Source organism: Podarcis vaucheri (assembly GCF_965113315.1).
Source record: "Podarcis vaucheri genome assembly, chromosome: 1".
Taxonomy (NCBI): Eukaryota; Metazoa; Chordata; class Lepidosauria; order Squamata; family Lacertidae; genus Podarcis; species Podarcis vaucheri.
In genome coordinates this window covers 52313919-52331259 of record NC_138759.1, presented here as the reverse complement: position 1 = coordinate 52331259, position 17341 = coordinate 52313919, and the positions used below count along the sequence as shown (strand labels likewise).

The 17341-nt window shown below is 43.6% G+C and overlaps 1 protein-coding gene across 1 annotated transcript in view; it reads left to right on the top strand.

The window, feature by feature from the left end:
* Positions 1-17341, top strand: part of LOC309543079 (uncharacterized protein) — a gene marked incomplete at its 5' end in the record, with an annotated part of 33890 nt that overhangs the window by 2276 nt on the left and 14273 nt on the right. The window contains 7 exons of the mRNA XM_082242307.1: positions 193-256; positions 1419-1480; positions 4408-4709; positions 5293-5379; positions 6135-7837; positions 13025-13169; positions 16085-16248. Of these exons, the coding sequence (XP_082098433.1) occupies positions 193-256; positions 1419-1480; positions 4408-4709; positions 5293-5379; positions 6135-7837; positions 13025-13169; positions 16085-16248 (2527 nt within the window). The remainder of the gene's footprint in view (positions 1-192; positions 257-1418; positions 1481-4407; positions 4710-5292; positions 5380-6134; positions 7838-13024; positions 13170-16084; positions 16249-17341) is intronic.

Genomic DNA, 17341 nt, shown 5'->3' with positions numbered 1-17341 from the left:
CCACACTGGACAAAAGATTCCTGCATTGCAGAGAGGTGGACCAGATGGCCCTCGAGTTCCCTTCCAACTCTACAATTCTTGATTATATGAATGACGCTAGAAAATGTCCCAATGGTTGTCACACCCCTCCCACCAAGTTTTAAAAAGACTAGATGGAGTATGTTCACTCACGAGACTGTCTTGCCTCACTAGCCAGCTGCGCGTGCACACGTGTGCTTCTCTGGGGCAGATGCAGCTGATCCCACCTACAAAAGTGGTACTGGGTTGGTGGCCACAAGACTGTCCTGCCCCTGTCCCTCGAGCCGCTCTTGCTCAGCTAGTCTGGCTAGTCAGAGTCGTCCTCCCTCCCTAATGATTATCTGCATTTCTCAAGAGGAGAGGTGGCAAGAGCTAAGAGGATGTAGCTTTGTTTCCCCTTTTCTGACATATACAGTGGTGCCCCGCAAGACGAATGCCTCGCAAGATGGAAAACCCGCTAGACGAAAGGGTTTTCCATTTTTGAGCTGCTTCGCAAGACGAATTTCCCTATGGGCTTGCTTTGCAAGACGAAAACGTCTTGCGAGTGTTCCGATTTTTTTTCTAAGCTGCTAAACCACTAATAGCCTTTAAGCCACTAAGCCTTTAATAGCCGCTAAGCCACTAATAGGGTTGCTTTGCAAGACGAAAAAACTGCTAGACCAAGAGACTCGCGGAACGGATTAATTTCATCTTGCGAGGCACCACTGTAAAGTTGCATGGAGACGACCCACACCCTCCACCTCCAGGTGCCCAATCCTGATAGGACCGAGGGGCCCCTGACATTACCTGACTTCCTCTCCACCTCCTGGAGGGCAAACAACAGCTCATTCATTTATTTTTATTTTGACAATTTATGTATTGCTTAATTACGGTAGTCTCTTAAATAAAGTACAATAGTGTAATACAATAAAGATAAAAATGAGTTGAAACCATAAATCAGTCAATTTCATTTAAATGTCTGCCAGAATAAAAACTCCTCAGTAGGCACCCAATGTTCAACAGGGAGGAAGATTGTCTGACCTCAAATAGAAGGGAGTTCCATAAAATTGGGCCCACAGTACTGAAGGCACAGCTGCTAGAGGATGTGAGCTGTGCATTTAAACTTAGGATGTTAATTTCAACAGAGGAAACAGTGTGAAGGCTGTGGTCCAGATGAGAGTGCATAGCTGCTCTCAAGTAAATAAAAAGACATTGGAAGACCTCACAGCATATTTCCTACATTCTATGTATGTTGGCCCTGAGGGCATAGGCCACCACACTCATTCTTAATATGCCAGCTTGATTGTTGAATTGACCCTCAGGTGAAAAGGACAGCTAGCCCATTAGTTCTGGGCTTAAGATCTGCCTGTGGGAATTAAAATACCTCTCTAACTGGGACTCCCCTTACTCTCACGTTTCAGGAACTTCCACCAGCTTGCTGGAAAGAGGCTTCTGCTTGCAACAGGATAGCAAGCTGGAAAAGGTGAGAGCAGCAAAACTATGTGGGTAACTTGTGTTCTGCTTTACAACTTTCTCAGCAAAATTCATACATCTAATGAAGTGGTTTGTTGGCTATGATCATTCAAACCATAATGAACAAGTTAGGGTCAATTAACGCAAACTGTTTTTTAACTTGTGTGTAAACCACATAGATGTTTTACTGTCAATCCTGCTTGAGTCAGGCTGAAAAATATGTAAGTTGTGAGAATCAGACTTTAGTATTTATCTCACCAACAGCACTTAACATTTTTCCGGCAACCAGCATGGGACCATTTCTGTTGAAAAGCTTGTAGCTGCACCACAAGCTCAGTGTTTGTTATCACAAACTGTAGTGCAATGATCACTTGATGGTTTCTTCAAGCAGCCAGATGAATTTTCAGCATATGATGATGTGAAGGACTTTATTCTCACACATCTCAAAAATCAATCCAGACATATAACAGAGCAGTGAGATGATAAATTTTGCTCCATGGCTGGGACCAACTTGTAGTCAAGTGAGCCAAAATCAGATATGATCCTGGAATACAGATGACTCTGTATGCCTCTGTAAATCCAAAAGTAACTGGTGATATTGTGAGAGGATATATAGGTTCTGGTATGTTAGCCACTGAAGAATGGGTGATAAATGTGTGATCAATAAATGTTTTTGCTGCATATGTAGAAACTGGCCTGTTTAATAACAACTAGCTCTGCTCTTTTCCTCTGTCACCCCTAGGAGCTGAGCAGCTCCTCTGCTGTCTTTCTTCTCATCTTGCAACTTTTCCCTAATGTTGAAGGAAATCAGCTACAGGGTAGGCAGGCAGGTCAACCAACAGAATGAGGAAGAAACTCAGCAGAGTCACTGTCCTTTCTCCTTGGGTTATCTTGTGTCACAGAAGCGGTAATGTGGTTCTGATAGGCAGGAAAGCAGAAATTGGATTGCTGTGCGGGGCTTGCAAGCAGCTCTATAAGCCCCCCACGGCAATGCAGCAGGCAGCTGATTCCTGCAACAAGCAGGCTTCCATTCTTCCACCAGTCAGCTGATGGGCAGGAGAGCTGAATCCTACTTTTTGCAGGCATCAGCTGCATGAACAAGTTCCTTGTAGGGAACTCTAGGGGAAGCATTGGCTCTCACCTATCTGGGCAGTAGAGCTGAAGCCTGCTTTCCCTAACCAATGCACAGTCAGGAATGCACTTTAAGGCTCCCAGTGTGCATTGGTGTCTGTGTCTCTACCTGCCCCACATATGATGTCATGGGGCAGGTGGGTGTAATTTGGGGAGAACTGCCTTCTGGGCCAAACTGGAACCCTTGGCAGTCAAAATCTGGTCTTCAGCCTGGAGGTTCCCCACCCCTGATCTAAAAGCAAAGGAATAATCCCTCCCAAAATTGGACTGCAACTCCCCCCAGATCAGGGATGGTAGGCATTAGAGTCCAGCAGCACCTACCCAGTACAATGTTGGCTACTCCTGATATATAGAGTGCACTGTAAGTTTCAGTTCCTTTTGTGGTTTCCTTTTTTCTCTTCCTCACTGGTACTCCCTGCCCATAACCAGGATCTCACTTTTCTTCCCATCCTGTTCAACTTCCTTTAAAATATTGGCAAAGAAATATTACAAATGTAATACATTTATGCAAAATAAACAAGTATATGCTTTGTGTTTTCTTGGAGCAGAATCAGAAACATGAACCCTCCCTGAAGGATGGTCAAATTTTCCTTAGAGAATTCTCGGGCGAGCTGAAATGTCAGGCTTATTGGTCTCTTAGGCTGTATTGTCAAAAAACCTCTGTGTTAATCCATCTAAGTTGCCGCTTATCAATAATTATGATACATGCATTCCATGCTTTCCTCTGGAAAGGAAACTAAGTGGATTACAGCTTTTTTAAAAATGAACTCCATTTACATAGAAAAAAAACTTAAATTCATAAAAATTGAGAAGAAAAACTGGGACATATTCAACTAAGCAGGTGTTCTAATAGGAGCCAGTGCACTGGAACTTCCTCCCTTCTCTCATGCCAAATTCTCATGCCAGAATCCCCAGAAGAGTGTTCAGGGGAAGGAGAGGGGAGATTGTTCTGTCCAGCAACTGAAATGCCTTTGCTGATAGGATTGTAATATCTCTATGATGAATTCCACCCTTAAAAACATAAATAAAATCAGTAAGTGATATTCGGTGCTAGTCCTATTTTGAGTAGACCTGTTTACTTGACTCACTTGGGCTCATTAATTTCACTGGCTCTATTCTGCCTGGACTTAACTGAATACAACTCAATATTTTGCAGCTAGCAATAAATTTTTATCCAGTTTAACAAAGATCTCTTAAATAATTATTCATCTCCCTTAAAAATAGGATGGTAAAGCTAAATATATTCATTTAGCCTTTGGAGAGGGCAATTTAACCAATCAGTCATGAGCCAGCAATTTTGTGCTGATGAAACGTCCTATATGTGACTTTAAATATAACAAACGTTGAAGCAGCCACAAGTCTTTTGTACCCTTAATCAGTACTCTTGCATGGCCACTATCAAGAATCCATTTTGTTTGAACTAGGTGTTTTGTTACCTGTATGGTTTCATAAACTGCTTTCAGGAAAGTTTAAAGGTTCAATCACCGCACCTCCAAGGAGGATCCCTGCCTAAAACTCTGGAGAACTACTACCAGTCAGTGTATGTGAACAATCCTGAGTTAGATGGACTAAAAAATCTGTCTCAACAAAAGGTAACTTCAGAAAAAGTATTCTGAATTGACTTTTCCTAGGAGTCTGCTCAAAAATACCATCAGGATCTATAGACATAGTAGTTGATAGACCTGACTGAGGCCCCCTTAAGTCTCGCATAACACCCACCTGCACTGCCTGTCTAGAGCCTTGTCATGCCCCTGTGCTTCGGACAAAGCCCATATTGGATACTGATGCTTGGCATGTGTTTTACAGCTTGGTGAAGCAAAGCCAGGATAAAGATGAGGCAAATGTGGCATTAGTATGGATCAGTGCGGAGCTCCACATCCGAGTATGCTGTCCCATTGCTGCTGGCAGTGAACTGCTGTACTGGATAGCAGAGGCTAGTCCTGCTTGCCTGGAAAAGAATGCACCAGCAAATATATCGGATGGGGTGTTTGTCACAGAGAGGAAAACGGTAGAGGAGCAGCTAGCTAAGACCACCGATGTGGAAGCAGAGACTTTGACACAGAAAGGAGATACTTCCCTAGATGGCGATGCAATAGATTCCTTTGCAGGTACTGTACCTGAATTCCTAGAAACTTAATCAGAAAGGGTTGTCACAGGTGATTTAAGCAGCATCAGAGACAGGAAGGGTTTTTATTCTTTAAAAAATTGACCTAACATACTTGGTAATAGAAACCATGCTCCTTAAGTAAAGAACTCCACTGCCAAACTGCACACCCAGGCAGCTGTAGTTGAAGCACCCTGTGTTTCGTCCTTCCTTTCACAAAAAGAGTTTATAGTACATGATTTGATTTTCACAGACCTAAATTGTCATCTGTCTGTGAACAAACTCAGACTGATAATAATATTTTAACTTGAAAGTTAGGGGTTCCTGTTTTCCTTCAAATGGTACTGTGGGAGGCAACTTGTTCAGAATGTATACACTCTCTTGCTGTGAATAAGGAATATTTCAGCAGTGCTGATTGGGAACCAAGTGTGGAAGCATATTCTTGCCCAGGACAATTCAATCAGCTTACAGCCAGGCAGAAGTGGAACTCAGGCCAATGTCCACTCCTCTAGCCAGTGACCTTTATTTTGATCAACAGCACTGGCCAGCCCCACCCTTGCAAACAGTGCTTTGCTATTTTATTGCAGTGCTGGAGGAGGCGATTTCTTTGAGAAGTGCACATGGTGAATCAGAATGTTTATCATGCCAGAGTACATTTGATCAAATATCTGAGGGTATGTCTGCACTAGAAGCTTACGTTAGTTTTATACCATTTTAACAATAATGGGCATCCACAAATAATGTGGGCAACTCCTGTCCATAATGTTGGAATCAGTCAAGCTCCTTACTCTCTCTTGGTTTTCTCACACACAGAACTTCATTTTCCTGTGACATTCTATATCCATGTCTGTTTCCTTAAGAATTTTCTTAGGTGAATTAAACTGCTCAAGGTAACTCTGCTTGTTGTAAATAAGGGAGAAACACAGGTCCCTGGTATTGTGACTGTGTGGCTAAGCTGTTTTAGTTTGCAATTCTTGCTTTCTAAAGAAAACAGCAAAGATTACAAATGATAAGAGTGTTGAAATTTGCTGTTTCTACACATTTCTGTAACCTCATTCTAAGTTATGTAGTAAAGCACTTCAGAGAAATCCAATTTGCGTCAAAAAGATTAAGGAAGCTGTGTTTCCAAAGTGAGCCTTACAGAAGATACTAAAATATTCCTCCCCAAAGTCTAAACTTTTAGGATATTTAAATTCAAGCAGAGTTCTCTAGCTAAACCCAGCTATGTTTCAATTCTCAGAAGCACTGCTTTGATAACTAGTGGGACTTCTTGAGCCTCTGTGCTCAGCAAAAGATCTCTGTTCAGCATGATTGAGGCAGTGGGTGGGGAGTGGAGCAGTGCATAGAAACAGAAGTCTCACCTTGAAGTGTCAATAATTACTTTGTTTTCTTTGTTAAGGGAGCTAATGGTTACTGGTTCAAATTGCAGGTGCTCTTGATATCCCCAAGGTTGTGGAGCAGAAAGCCAGAGCCCATTGTCTTCCTTTGCTGGATAAGAAGCTGCCAGTCAAGCAACCTCCTGGCCTGGAAAATGATCACAAGAAAAGGAATGAAGATGGGTTCCTGCAACTTGAGGTCAGGGACTCCAAGGAGCAGCATGGAGAGAAGCAGCCCATTGTGAGCTGCTCTGTGGCTGAGGAGGGTGGAAGTAAAGAGGATGGTGTGCTGCATCCACAAACAGAGCAAGTGAATGAGACACTATCCAAGGTAAAACCGACTGACATTTGTTCACGGCCGCCCCCATCCAGTGCAATTCAACCCAGTGCTCACTTGGCTGAGAAGGTGGAGGTGTTGAGGGGCCAATCTTGTGCAGAAGGAGCCCCCAGTGGATGTGCCATGTCTACACCCAGGGACAGGGCGGAGGAGCAGAGTGAAAATCCCAAGCAGGAGGAAGTGTCTCCAAGCAACATGGGTGGTGCTCCACAGCTCAAGGAGGCAGACCACGAGCGACGATACCGGTGCGAAGAGTGTGGCAAAGCCTTCCTGCAGCTTTGCCACCTGAAGAAGCACCACTTTGTGCACACTGATCACAAACCGTTCCTGTGCACAGAGTGTGGCAAGAGCTATAGCTCGGAAGAAAGCTTTAAAGCACACACACTGGGCCACCGAGGGGTGCGGCCATTCCCCTGCCCACAGTGCCACAAGAGTTACGGCACCAAACGGGACCTTCAAGAACACCAGGTGCTGCACACGGGCCAGCGCCCTTTTGTATGCCCTGACTGTGGGAAATCCTTTGCCCGCCGGCCCTCTCTTCGGATCCATCGCAAAACCCACCAGGTTAAGGAGCCAAGGCCATCTGCTGCTGCCGCCGCCTGCCAGTGTGTGATATGTGAGCGGCAGCTGGCCAACCCTGGGTCGTTGCGCAACCATATGCGGCTGCACACAGGGGAACGCCCATATACCTGCCCCTACTGCCCCAAGTCTTTCCGCCAGCAGGGCAATCTCCGTGGGCACCTTCGGTTGCATACAGGGGAGCGCCCTTACCGCTGCCACTTCTGTGGAGATGCCTTCCCACAGCGCCCTGAGCTGCGCCGTCACCTGATCTCCCACACAGGTGAGGCTCACCTGTGCACAGTGTGTGGGAAAGCACTGCGTGATCCCCACACGTTACGGGCTCACGAACGTTTGCACACAGGCGAGCGCCCTTTCCGCTGCCATCTGTGCCCTAAATCCTATCCTCTGGCCACAAAATTGCGACGCCACCAGAAAGCCCACCACGCTGACAAGCCGTACCAGTGCCAAATTTGTGGCATGGGCTACACCCTCCCCCAGAGCCTGCGACGTCACCAGCTTGAGCACAAAGGAAACCTAGATGGGGATCCATCCCAAAGGGACACAAAAGCCCCCCAGGAGCTGCCAGCTTCAGAGCAGCCACCTGTGCTGGTAGTGCACTCTGTGGACACGGCAGGGCCTGGAAAGCACACAGAGCTCCTTATCACCAATGATGGGCACTATGTTACCGCACCACAGAGCTCTGCCAAGCACAAGAACGTCATTGAGATTGCTGTCTCGGACACGGAGAAAGAATGCATCATTGTGCAGGAGCAGGGCTCCGCCAGTGACATGTTCATTATTCAAGAGGGTGTCAGTTTTAGCACAGTGGCGGAGGTGGTGGAGGTGGAGGTAGGGACATGACTGTCAATCTTTTTGCAGATAGCATTAAAACATCTTTGGAAGTCTGAGTGTGCTCTTTCTATGTGTTTGCAAGAAAACAGCATGCGGGTTATGAAATATATACTGGGATGTTTAGAAGGGAATAGGTGACTTCAGTTTGGCCAAGGCTATGGCTGGATTCCCACCATCATTTCCAAAGCCCGTAAGCCTGGGCAAAAGGGTCTGCCTGATAGATGAGGTTATGCCTGGAAGAAAGTCTTCACTATACATCTCTTCTATACTAACAGAATTTGTTTCAAATTGATCCAGTGTCAGGAATTGCACCGGTTCTGCTTGTGTGTTACATATGTTTAGTGAAAACGTGGCAAAACTGACTGAGTGCTGAAGCGTCTGCAGATTTCCACATGGTTATGCACATATGGTCCAAAAATTAATGCAATAGAAAGTATGGAAGTATATCTTTTTTAAAGTAAAAGAGCAGGAACTTCCAACAATTTTCTGAGGTGTGCAAGGATTATGTCAACACCATTGAGGGTTCAAAGTTCTTTAGCTTCAGAGGTATAAATAACAGGAAGCTACTGCTCCTGACTCATTTGCCCAAACTGTGCTTAAACTTGATACTTGCTGCATCTGAGTAGGGGATGAAGCCATCAGATGCCTGCTTTAATAACAGCTAATGACAACATTGGCTAAGATCCAACTCCCACATTAGCTTGGTGATGTAAGCAGCTCTCAAAAACATTGTGGTAGCACATTCAGTCAATCGTGTGACTCAGACAGAACATATAGGTGTTTCTTTTGCCAGTTCTACCTCTCCATGGGCTTGTGCTGGTGATGCTGTGATAGTCACCATGCAAATTAGCCACAGTGTGATTGTTGGTTATGTATATTATTACCATGATGTGGAGTCCCAGATACATTTGTTTGATACCTACCAAGATGGTGTTTGGGTTTTGCCCAAGTCAGCACATTGCAGTCTGAGTGAGAATTGTAGATCTCAGAGTGGCTGCAACTGTAATCCAAAGGTTTGCTTTTAAAATAAAACCAATTCATTGGATCTGGTAAATATCATCTCAGCAGTTGCATATGATACCTGTGTTGCTGGATTAGACCACTTCATACTGCAGGAGCAAGATTCAAATGGTGACAATTTTCATTCACACGGAAGTAAATCAATGAGGAAGATCTTTGCTATGCCTGTAATGCATTTCATTACAGTATATAAAAACTGACAAGTGAAAATGATGCTTAATTACATTGTCTCGTTTTAACATAGTACTTTGCCAAATTTTCTACTTTTGTTTTGTTTAGCTTTTCCTTGATGGTGAGTATCACAGACTTCCTGTCAGGAGGTCATGTTGCACCATAGTGTTGCAATGTATAGTTAGTAGTTTTGGTCCAAGCTAATTTGAATTAATGTTGGATGGGAATTTTTTTATTTTCCATTTTTTTATCACTTTATGCGGTTGTATTCACTACTTGAGAGTAATTTTCTTCTTCCCAGCATCTTGTGGTGATAGGCCAGTCGGTTATTTTAACACATAGGAAACTGAGCCAAGAGAGTCTGAATTGCCCAAAGCCAAATCAAAACTTCACGGCTGGGTAGAAATTGGATCGCGAGTGTCTGTGGTCCAATATGACATTTTAACAGTTCTTCCTTAGTGCTTTGCTATTTCCAGAAAATACATTGAGGTCTAACGCACTTGGGTTTATTCATTTGCTAGGTGGCTTGCATTGTCAACAACATAATTTATTACATAGTCACAGCCTCTGCAAAGTGGTGTTCATTTACCACATGCTTCCTTCTTGAATAGTTAGGATGGGCCAGCTGTCATTTGGTGCTGGTAGCAATAGGTCACATAACTACACTTGTTGCTTTTCCTATGTCTCTGCTACCCCCACATTTCCAAACTGTTTTGATAAAGTAAACAGATGCTTGAGATTACAGTACTGACTTCCTACTGTTGGGCTCACCCAGTGGTACATTTACAAGCAGTCACAAAGGAAGCAGTCTTTTGAGGCAGTAGGATTTGGAGCAGTGATCTAGAATGGCTGGCATGTACTGTATGTTTTTTGTCTTTTCCAAGAGAGTGGTGCAGCTTTTCCATGTATCAATATTGACACAGCTGCAAAGTGACTTGCTGATGCCAAAACCCAAGAAATCCATGCATGAGTCAGAATATCAATCTTCTATCATTGCTGATGTGGTGTCAAGCACGTTTGTTGGTTGCGCTGATCCCAACCAATCACGGATTGGAGGGAGGTGTCTTATGCCAGTCTTTTAAGCATATGCACTTGTTTGCATGATGCACATGGTTTGAAAACAAGGGCTTGGGGGGTCCTGTGATAATGCCTCAGATAAAAAAACTCTTTGAGCCACTTATGTAAGGGCTCGAACACACAAGATAGTTTACTATCTTTTGTGTCATGTTTAAAAGGTGGCGAGAATTAAGCAGACTTGGGTACCAGTTTTTAAGTTACGAAGTTATTGCAAAGACCAGCCTGAACGTAAACAAGTCAAGGATAGGTGGAGCCAAATGAAGATAGCTTCTCAGCTGAGATAATTGAGTGGCCCTGCTTCCCATCTTTCCATCTGCTGCAACCTGATGGATTGGCAGTTATTAATATTTACTAGATCTGTACAGTGGTACCTTGGGTTAAGTACTTACAGTAATTCGTTCCGGAGGTCCATTCTTAACCTGAAACTGTTCTTAACCTGAAGCACCACTTTAGCTAATGGGGCCTCCTGCTGCTGCCGCGCCGCCGGAGCACGATTTCTGTTCTCATCCTGAAGCAAAGTTCTTAACCAGAGGTAATATTTCTGGGTTAGCGGAGTCTGTAACCTGAAGCGTATGTAACCTGAAGCGTTTGTAACCCGAGGTAACTCTGTATGTAGAGATGGGAAAGAGATTGTAGCAGATGTTATAAGGTGAAAAGGGGAGTTGTTCAGGAAGTTAGAAATGCTGAACTAACGAGGGCTACTAGTCTGATCTCAACCTTCACAAAAGTTCAGGTTTGAGAAGATGTTACAGGAAGCAGTGTTGTAGTCTTGACAGCTTGTGAATGTTCTTCAAACGTTTCCCTTCATACATGGGCCAGAACTCTTTGTCTGGATGTTCTCCTGTGGTTGAACTCAGGCTCTGCCTAAATATCCCAGTAAGCTAGACCCAGAACTGGGCATTTCTCAAATCTCTCTGCTTTATTGTGTGTTAGAAAGAGACTCTGTGTTCTTCAAACTCTACAATCTGTTGGAGGTGGGGACTGTGCAATTGCTCTTTGTACAAGTGGCCAAAGAGTCACTTCCCAGCTATCCTAATGCTAATATTTACTTGCGTACAATGGAGATAACAAATACTGACTAGAAGACCATTACAGAAGAGAGACAGAGAAGAGTAAGAGAAAGGGGCCTGAGATTGATAGTTCTCTAAGCTCCTCCTACACTTACAGTTTGTCTCAGATGAGGATGGGGTAGGGACCTGTTTTACTAAACGGTGGACTAATTTGGAATCTCCAAAGACCTAAATTCCAAGTGATGAATTTGATGTTGCTAATTTATTTTGATCAAGAGTATATGGCTCAGATTATGGCCTTAGAACTTCAAGATCTAACTGTACTGACTCCTAATTTAATTATTTTATCAGTAAGACTCATCTCAATAAATTTGAAGATAAGAATTGCTTTGCTGGATTTATCAAGTCCAGCATTCTGTTTCTAGTAGCCAGTCAGATGTCTCTAGAAGCTCATAAGCAAGGTAGTAGTCACTCTGTGGTGTTTTGTTCATCTGATAGTCAGAGCTGCGCTGCCCCTGAAAATGGAGGTTCGATTTAGCCAGGGCTATTTTCAGGGGGAACTCACTCGAACGTAGTTCTGGCACCTGTCAGGTGGGTGCCTTCGCCATACTAAGAGAATGAGGGAGGCTTTCATGGTGAGTTCCGGCACATCTTTTTCTCAAAAAATAGCACTGCGTTTAACTAAAATAGGCTTTGATGAACCTTGCCTTTATTAATTTGCCTAATCCTTTTAAGAAGTTGCCAAGCTGCTAGTGACTATCCCCACATCTTATTGTCTTACATTATGTGTGAAGAAGTGCTTCCTTTTTAAGTCCTGGACTTAGTCGCAGTCAGCTACACTGGGTGTACATAAGTGTTATGAAAACAGAAGACATTTCGCTCAAGCTGCTCGCTCCAAGCAATCATGATTTTACAAACTTCTGTGTTCCTTCATAAAGTAAAACCCCATGTTCTCAAGCCTTTCTTCATTTGAAAGGTGCTCTGGGCCTTTGAGTTTAGCTGCCTTTCCATACCCATTTGAACCCAATGAAGTTTTTGTATTCAATTTTGTATATTGTATTCAATGAGTATCGAATATCGTGTTCAGTGAATACAATAATTATTCATCTGTATTCACCTTACAGGACTTGCACTACAATCTTGAAGAGTTTATGACATGCATCTGTTTGAAAATTACATTTACCCATTAAAAGTGGCTGGTCAATATACCAAATATTTGTTTTAAATTCATTTATGTCCAAACCACAATTAAACGGGGAAAATTTAAAAGATACAAATGAACAGAAACAGGATGCAAATATTTAATGAATTGACTCCTTGGTGTCTTCCATCTGTGCTGACTTCTTGGACTCCTTTCCAACACACATATAATCAAACACATCTCTTTGGGCATTCAGAAAGAAGTCATGGGGATCTCATTGAATTTTTGCTGAGAGACATCCAAGAATCAAAGAATTATAAATTGTGGAAGGGAGAAGAAATTCAGTCTCTCAATGTATTCTAGAACAGGATCACAGAAGTAAAGACAGGGAATAGACCTTTTGGCATCTGGATTAAATATCTGCAACAGGAGGATTTTCTAAACAAATGGCAGTTCCCTTATTTTAAGCCAGGATAGCCAAATGTCCTCTGCTTTATGAAATAATGACGTAATAATAAGACGTGCATATTGTTTCCTAATGTCAGTCTATGTTTATTCGGTGTTCTGAGACCACAAGCAATCTAAATGTATGGGTGGAATTGTTCTTGTTCCATTGGTTGCTTGTGCCACCAAGGCACCTGAAAGCAAAAATGCAAGGGAGGGAGAGAGGGAGAGGAAAACCAGGATGGGTGAGATAGTGAGATCTTCAAACTTACTGTCCCTGACATACTGTGACCTGGTTCCTGTTTCTTCATCCTGGTTCAACATTAACCCAGGCTGGGCTGCAATCATTCTTCATCCATTTCCTCTGCAATCTTCCTGCAGTCAGGCGCACACGCAATGGGACAGAGCAGAACCAGAATGCTGAGGACCCTTCTCCTTGCCATTCTTCTGGACCTCTCACTGAGCTACAACCAGGGTAAGGAAATCAGCCTGCTTAGCAGTGAACAGGCAGCAATCCTAAGAACATGTGCGAAGGGGATGAATGTTGAACTCTGGGGTTTCTGAGAAAACGTGTAGGCTTGTGCTGCAATTGACTAGTAGAGCAGATTAGCAATACTCATTCTGTTGGCCTCCTACATTGGAAGTTCAGTGTGGCAGATCAAGCATCCAGGGAAAATAGGAAGCTTTATTATACTGAGGCCGTTGGTCCATCTATCTCTTATTGTCTACATTCACTGGCAGTGGCTCTCTAGGGTCTCTCCCAGCCCTATCTGGAGATGCCAGCAGTTGAACCCAGGACCTTCTGCATGCTAAGGGAGGCTCTACAACTGAGCTACAGCCCTGAATCCCAGCAGCAGCCCCATTGAAAGAGACTATCATGGCATGGCTGAGATGTAGAGGATGTGGCAGCTGTATAGAGAGGCAGGCATGTCACTCCATGTTTCAGAGACTCCCAGCTTTGGAGCAGGAAGGATCTCAAGTGATAATTGAGGGAAGATGGTGGAGGTAGGGCAGCGCTGTGCCAGAACTCTCTCTCTCTCCAGACCAGTTATCGTTTAGCTTTTGTATTTGTGGATGCACACCTGAATAACAGAACACACAGTAGTCACATCACATGATAGTGTGTCTTTTTCCATGCTTCTTGCTGGAAGATTGATGGGATGGGGGGGGGAGGGGAGGTTCCCCAATGGACACCTCTTTGTTGGAGTTACTTATCTTAACAGGAAGGTTCTTCTTTACTCTTAATAGAGTTAGCAGGAACATGGCACTTACCAAAAGATTAAAATGTGCTCCTCAAGTACCTTTTTGAGGAGGGGCATGTGTATGCAATTTAACCACTTCAGAAACAGGGTGTGCTCTCTGAGTTATATCCAACTAAGCAATACATTAAGTAATGCATTGAAAAAAATTGTCTTATGTTGCTCACGTCCATCAATTTCAGTGGTTTGCATTGGATGCAGCCTTATGCCTGCAATGGCAGCTTCCTGAGGAGCAGCTGTATTAGTCTATTGCAGCAGCCAAAGCAACAGAGTCTTGTGGCTTAAAAAAATGACACAGTGGACTCTAGTCCATGAAAGCTTCTGCTAAATTGTTGGCCTTCAAGCTGCCACAGGGCACCCTGTTGTTTCTCTCTCCAATAGAGGAGACCTGGTCAGAAACCCTGTCTCACCTTTTCCTAACCTGATACCATTCAGATCTTGCTGGACTACAGTTCCCATCATCCCTGACCGTTGGCTATACTTGTTGTTAGGCTGATGGGGGTAGGAGTCTGACAATATTGGAGGGCACCAGATTGGAGAAGGCTGCCTCTGTTCCAACCCAACCCCTAGCTTGACGCTTTCCGTTGTGGGGTAGCTCTGTGATTCTTCTCATCCTTCAGCAACCATTGCTAGACCTTAATTAGATGGAGGGGGGATTTATACCCCTACCCATCCCACAGACCAAATTTGATGGATGGGTAGGGGACATACCTGCCAATCAGCTGATGTTACAATTATGTCAGGTGACATGGTGCTTTTAACTCCCTGTAATCAGCTGGTTGTTGGGTGTTCAAAGCTTCATGCAGGCCTCTGAAAGGAGCTTGCAAAGAGCCATGTCCTATGCTTTGAGGTCCCAGCAAACAGCTGATTGTTGGTGCTTCAGAAGACAAGTGTGCAACTCTTCTGAAGCGCCACCAATCAGCTGGTTGGCAGGACTTCAGAAACATTGAACAATCATCTTAAGGAGCCTCTTTTGTTCCAGCCTAGCTTCCTTGTTACCTGCTCAAACCTAGTATCACCTAGTATCAAAGCCTGGTATCACCAGGTGACTGGCAGGTAGGCATGGCTTGACCAACATGGCCTAATTATTTAGCCTCATAGGCCCAGACATTCCCCACCCATGACCGAGACTGAAAGTTCTAATGTCTGAATGTGAAAAAGGTTCAGATTCTGGGGTGGGCAAACAGAGACCAGCACACGTGCCAGCAAAGAGGCACACAGGACGAGGGCTGAGTAAATATGTTTTTCTGTGCAAACAGGAATAGGGTAAGTGTCCAGAGAGCAGAAAGAGACCTGCCATTTGGAAGTGGTCAGTTCTGGGCACAACCTTGATACTAAACTGAACAAGAGTCTTGGTTCTACCACCATAAGACCAGAATACACTAGAAATACTATTTTCTGTTTGGTGCTTTGTGAATACTTTTTTTCTTATTCCAGCAGTCTTTTTTTTATTGAATTCTGATTCTATATTTTAAACTCATGTTTATTCCTATTGTATTGGGTCTCCTACACGCTGCTTAGAAATGACTGCAGTCAAGAGGCATGCAAATGGTTGAAATAAACAAATGCCATAAAGGTGAAGATTAGGTGAGAAATCCACACTGGGTTGTATCCAGCGCTGCACACATGGAGTTCCACTGACAGTAGTGTTGGATCAGCCCCATTGAGATCTAGAAGTGAAAACTGGGCATTTGACATAATTTCCTGTTTGGTCTGTTGTAACACAATGGTTGGGCAATGCATTACATCTGTAATCAGGCAGCTGGAGCCTACAAAGGGGAGAGCATTGTAGGAATGCAGAGCTGATATCCTGAAATATGCAACATTATACTGAAAACATGACAATGGCTTGCCCTTCTCCACCATGTGTGGTGTACCTCTGTGGGCTGAATCATCTGGAAATTTTATTCGTAGCAGCTTTCTGCAGGTGCCCAGTTCTGCTTCTGGACCACTGATATCCAGACTCTGTCATCTGATCTGTCTGTGTTTGTGTTGTGGTGGTTAATCATGTCTTGGAGGAGAGGGCTGGCTGTAGGGTTCTTCCCACTCAATGGTCCTTCAGAATTACAATTGCCCCAGTGAATGAGCCTCCACACTAAGGACTGACTGATGGGTGTTCTGCTCTTGCTAGTCTTTCTCGAACAGAAGCAAGCACTCTCTTTGCTGAAGCGCTCAAGGCGAGCTAACAAAGGATACCTAGAAGAGGTGCGCAAAGGCAATCTAGAACGGGAGTGCCTGGAGGAAGTGTGCAGCTATGAAGAAGCCCGTGAAGCCATTGAGTCTAATGCCCAAACAGTAGGTATCATTCCACTTTCCTTCCTGCAGAACAAGGCCTGTTAAGTCACATATTCAAGGGCCCAGCAACCATTGTGAGGATTTCACAGTGGATTTCCTCTTTAATTCCCCAGTCTCCTTCCAGATGTTGTAATTTTATTTTATTTTATAATAAAATGTATTAATTTCATAACGTCAAAAAGTGCAAACATAGCAAAAAGAAAAGAAACAAATAATAAGGGATTTAAACCACAATGCATCACAGCTTGGAAGGACAAAGTACAAAGACCCAGTGCAGCTCTAAAGGGATAATAAATTGTTCAAACAAAGATACCCTTTACAAATAATAAAGATTTATAAAAATAGGCTTAGTTTGGTTAGAATCAAGTATACACTTCCAGAGTTAACACTAAATAAGTTACTTCTGGTAAATTAGCCACCATAGCTGCTAGAGGGCTGTGAAAAAAATGTGTCCTGAGCTTTTTAGACTCATCTACCCAGGTACTATCTGAAATCAAAGGGGCACATTGGTAGCCAGATGTGACATTTTTTTCCAGCTCTCCTACACCACTACATTTCTCATCATCTATCTGTATGTCCCAATTACAGTATTTTTTGCTCTATAAGACTCACTTTTTCACTCCTAAATAGTAAGGGGAAATGTGTGTGGGTCTTATGGAGTGAATGCAGGCTGCGCAGCTATCCCAGAAGCCAGAACAGCAAGAGGGATCGCTGCTTTCACTGCACAGCGATCCCTCTTGTTGTTCTGGCTTCTGAAATTCAGAATATTTTTTTTCTTGTTTTCCTCCTCCACAAATTAGGTGTGTCTTATGGTCTGGTGCGTCTTAAAGAGCGAAAAATACGGTAAATTCCCATCATGATTTTTGACTCTGGGCCCCAAATGAGGCATTAATAATAAATTTGTATAATATAGAAACCAGTCCCTTTACATAATGTGTTGGATCTTTGACCAGTCGTTCAAAAGGAGTCCGTTGTCTGGTAGCATCTCTTCTCTTAGAGGAACAGATGAGAAATGACCTCCACTGGAAGCCCAATAACCAGGGAAAGCGTTTATCCCCATACATGTTTTTATATATGCTATAGACAACAGGAA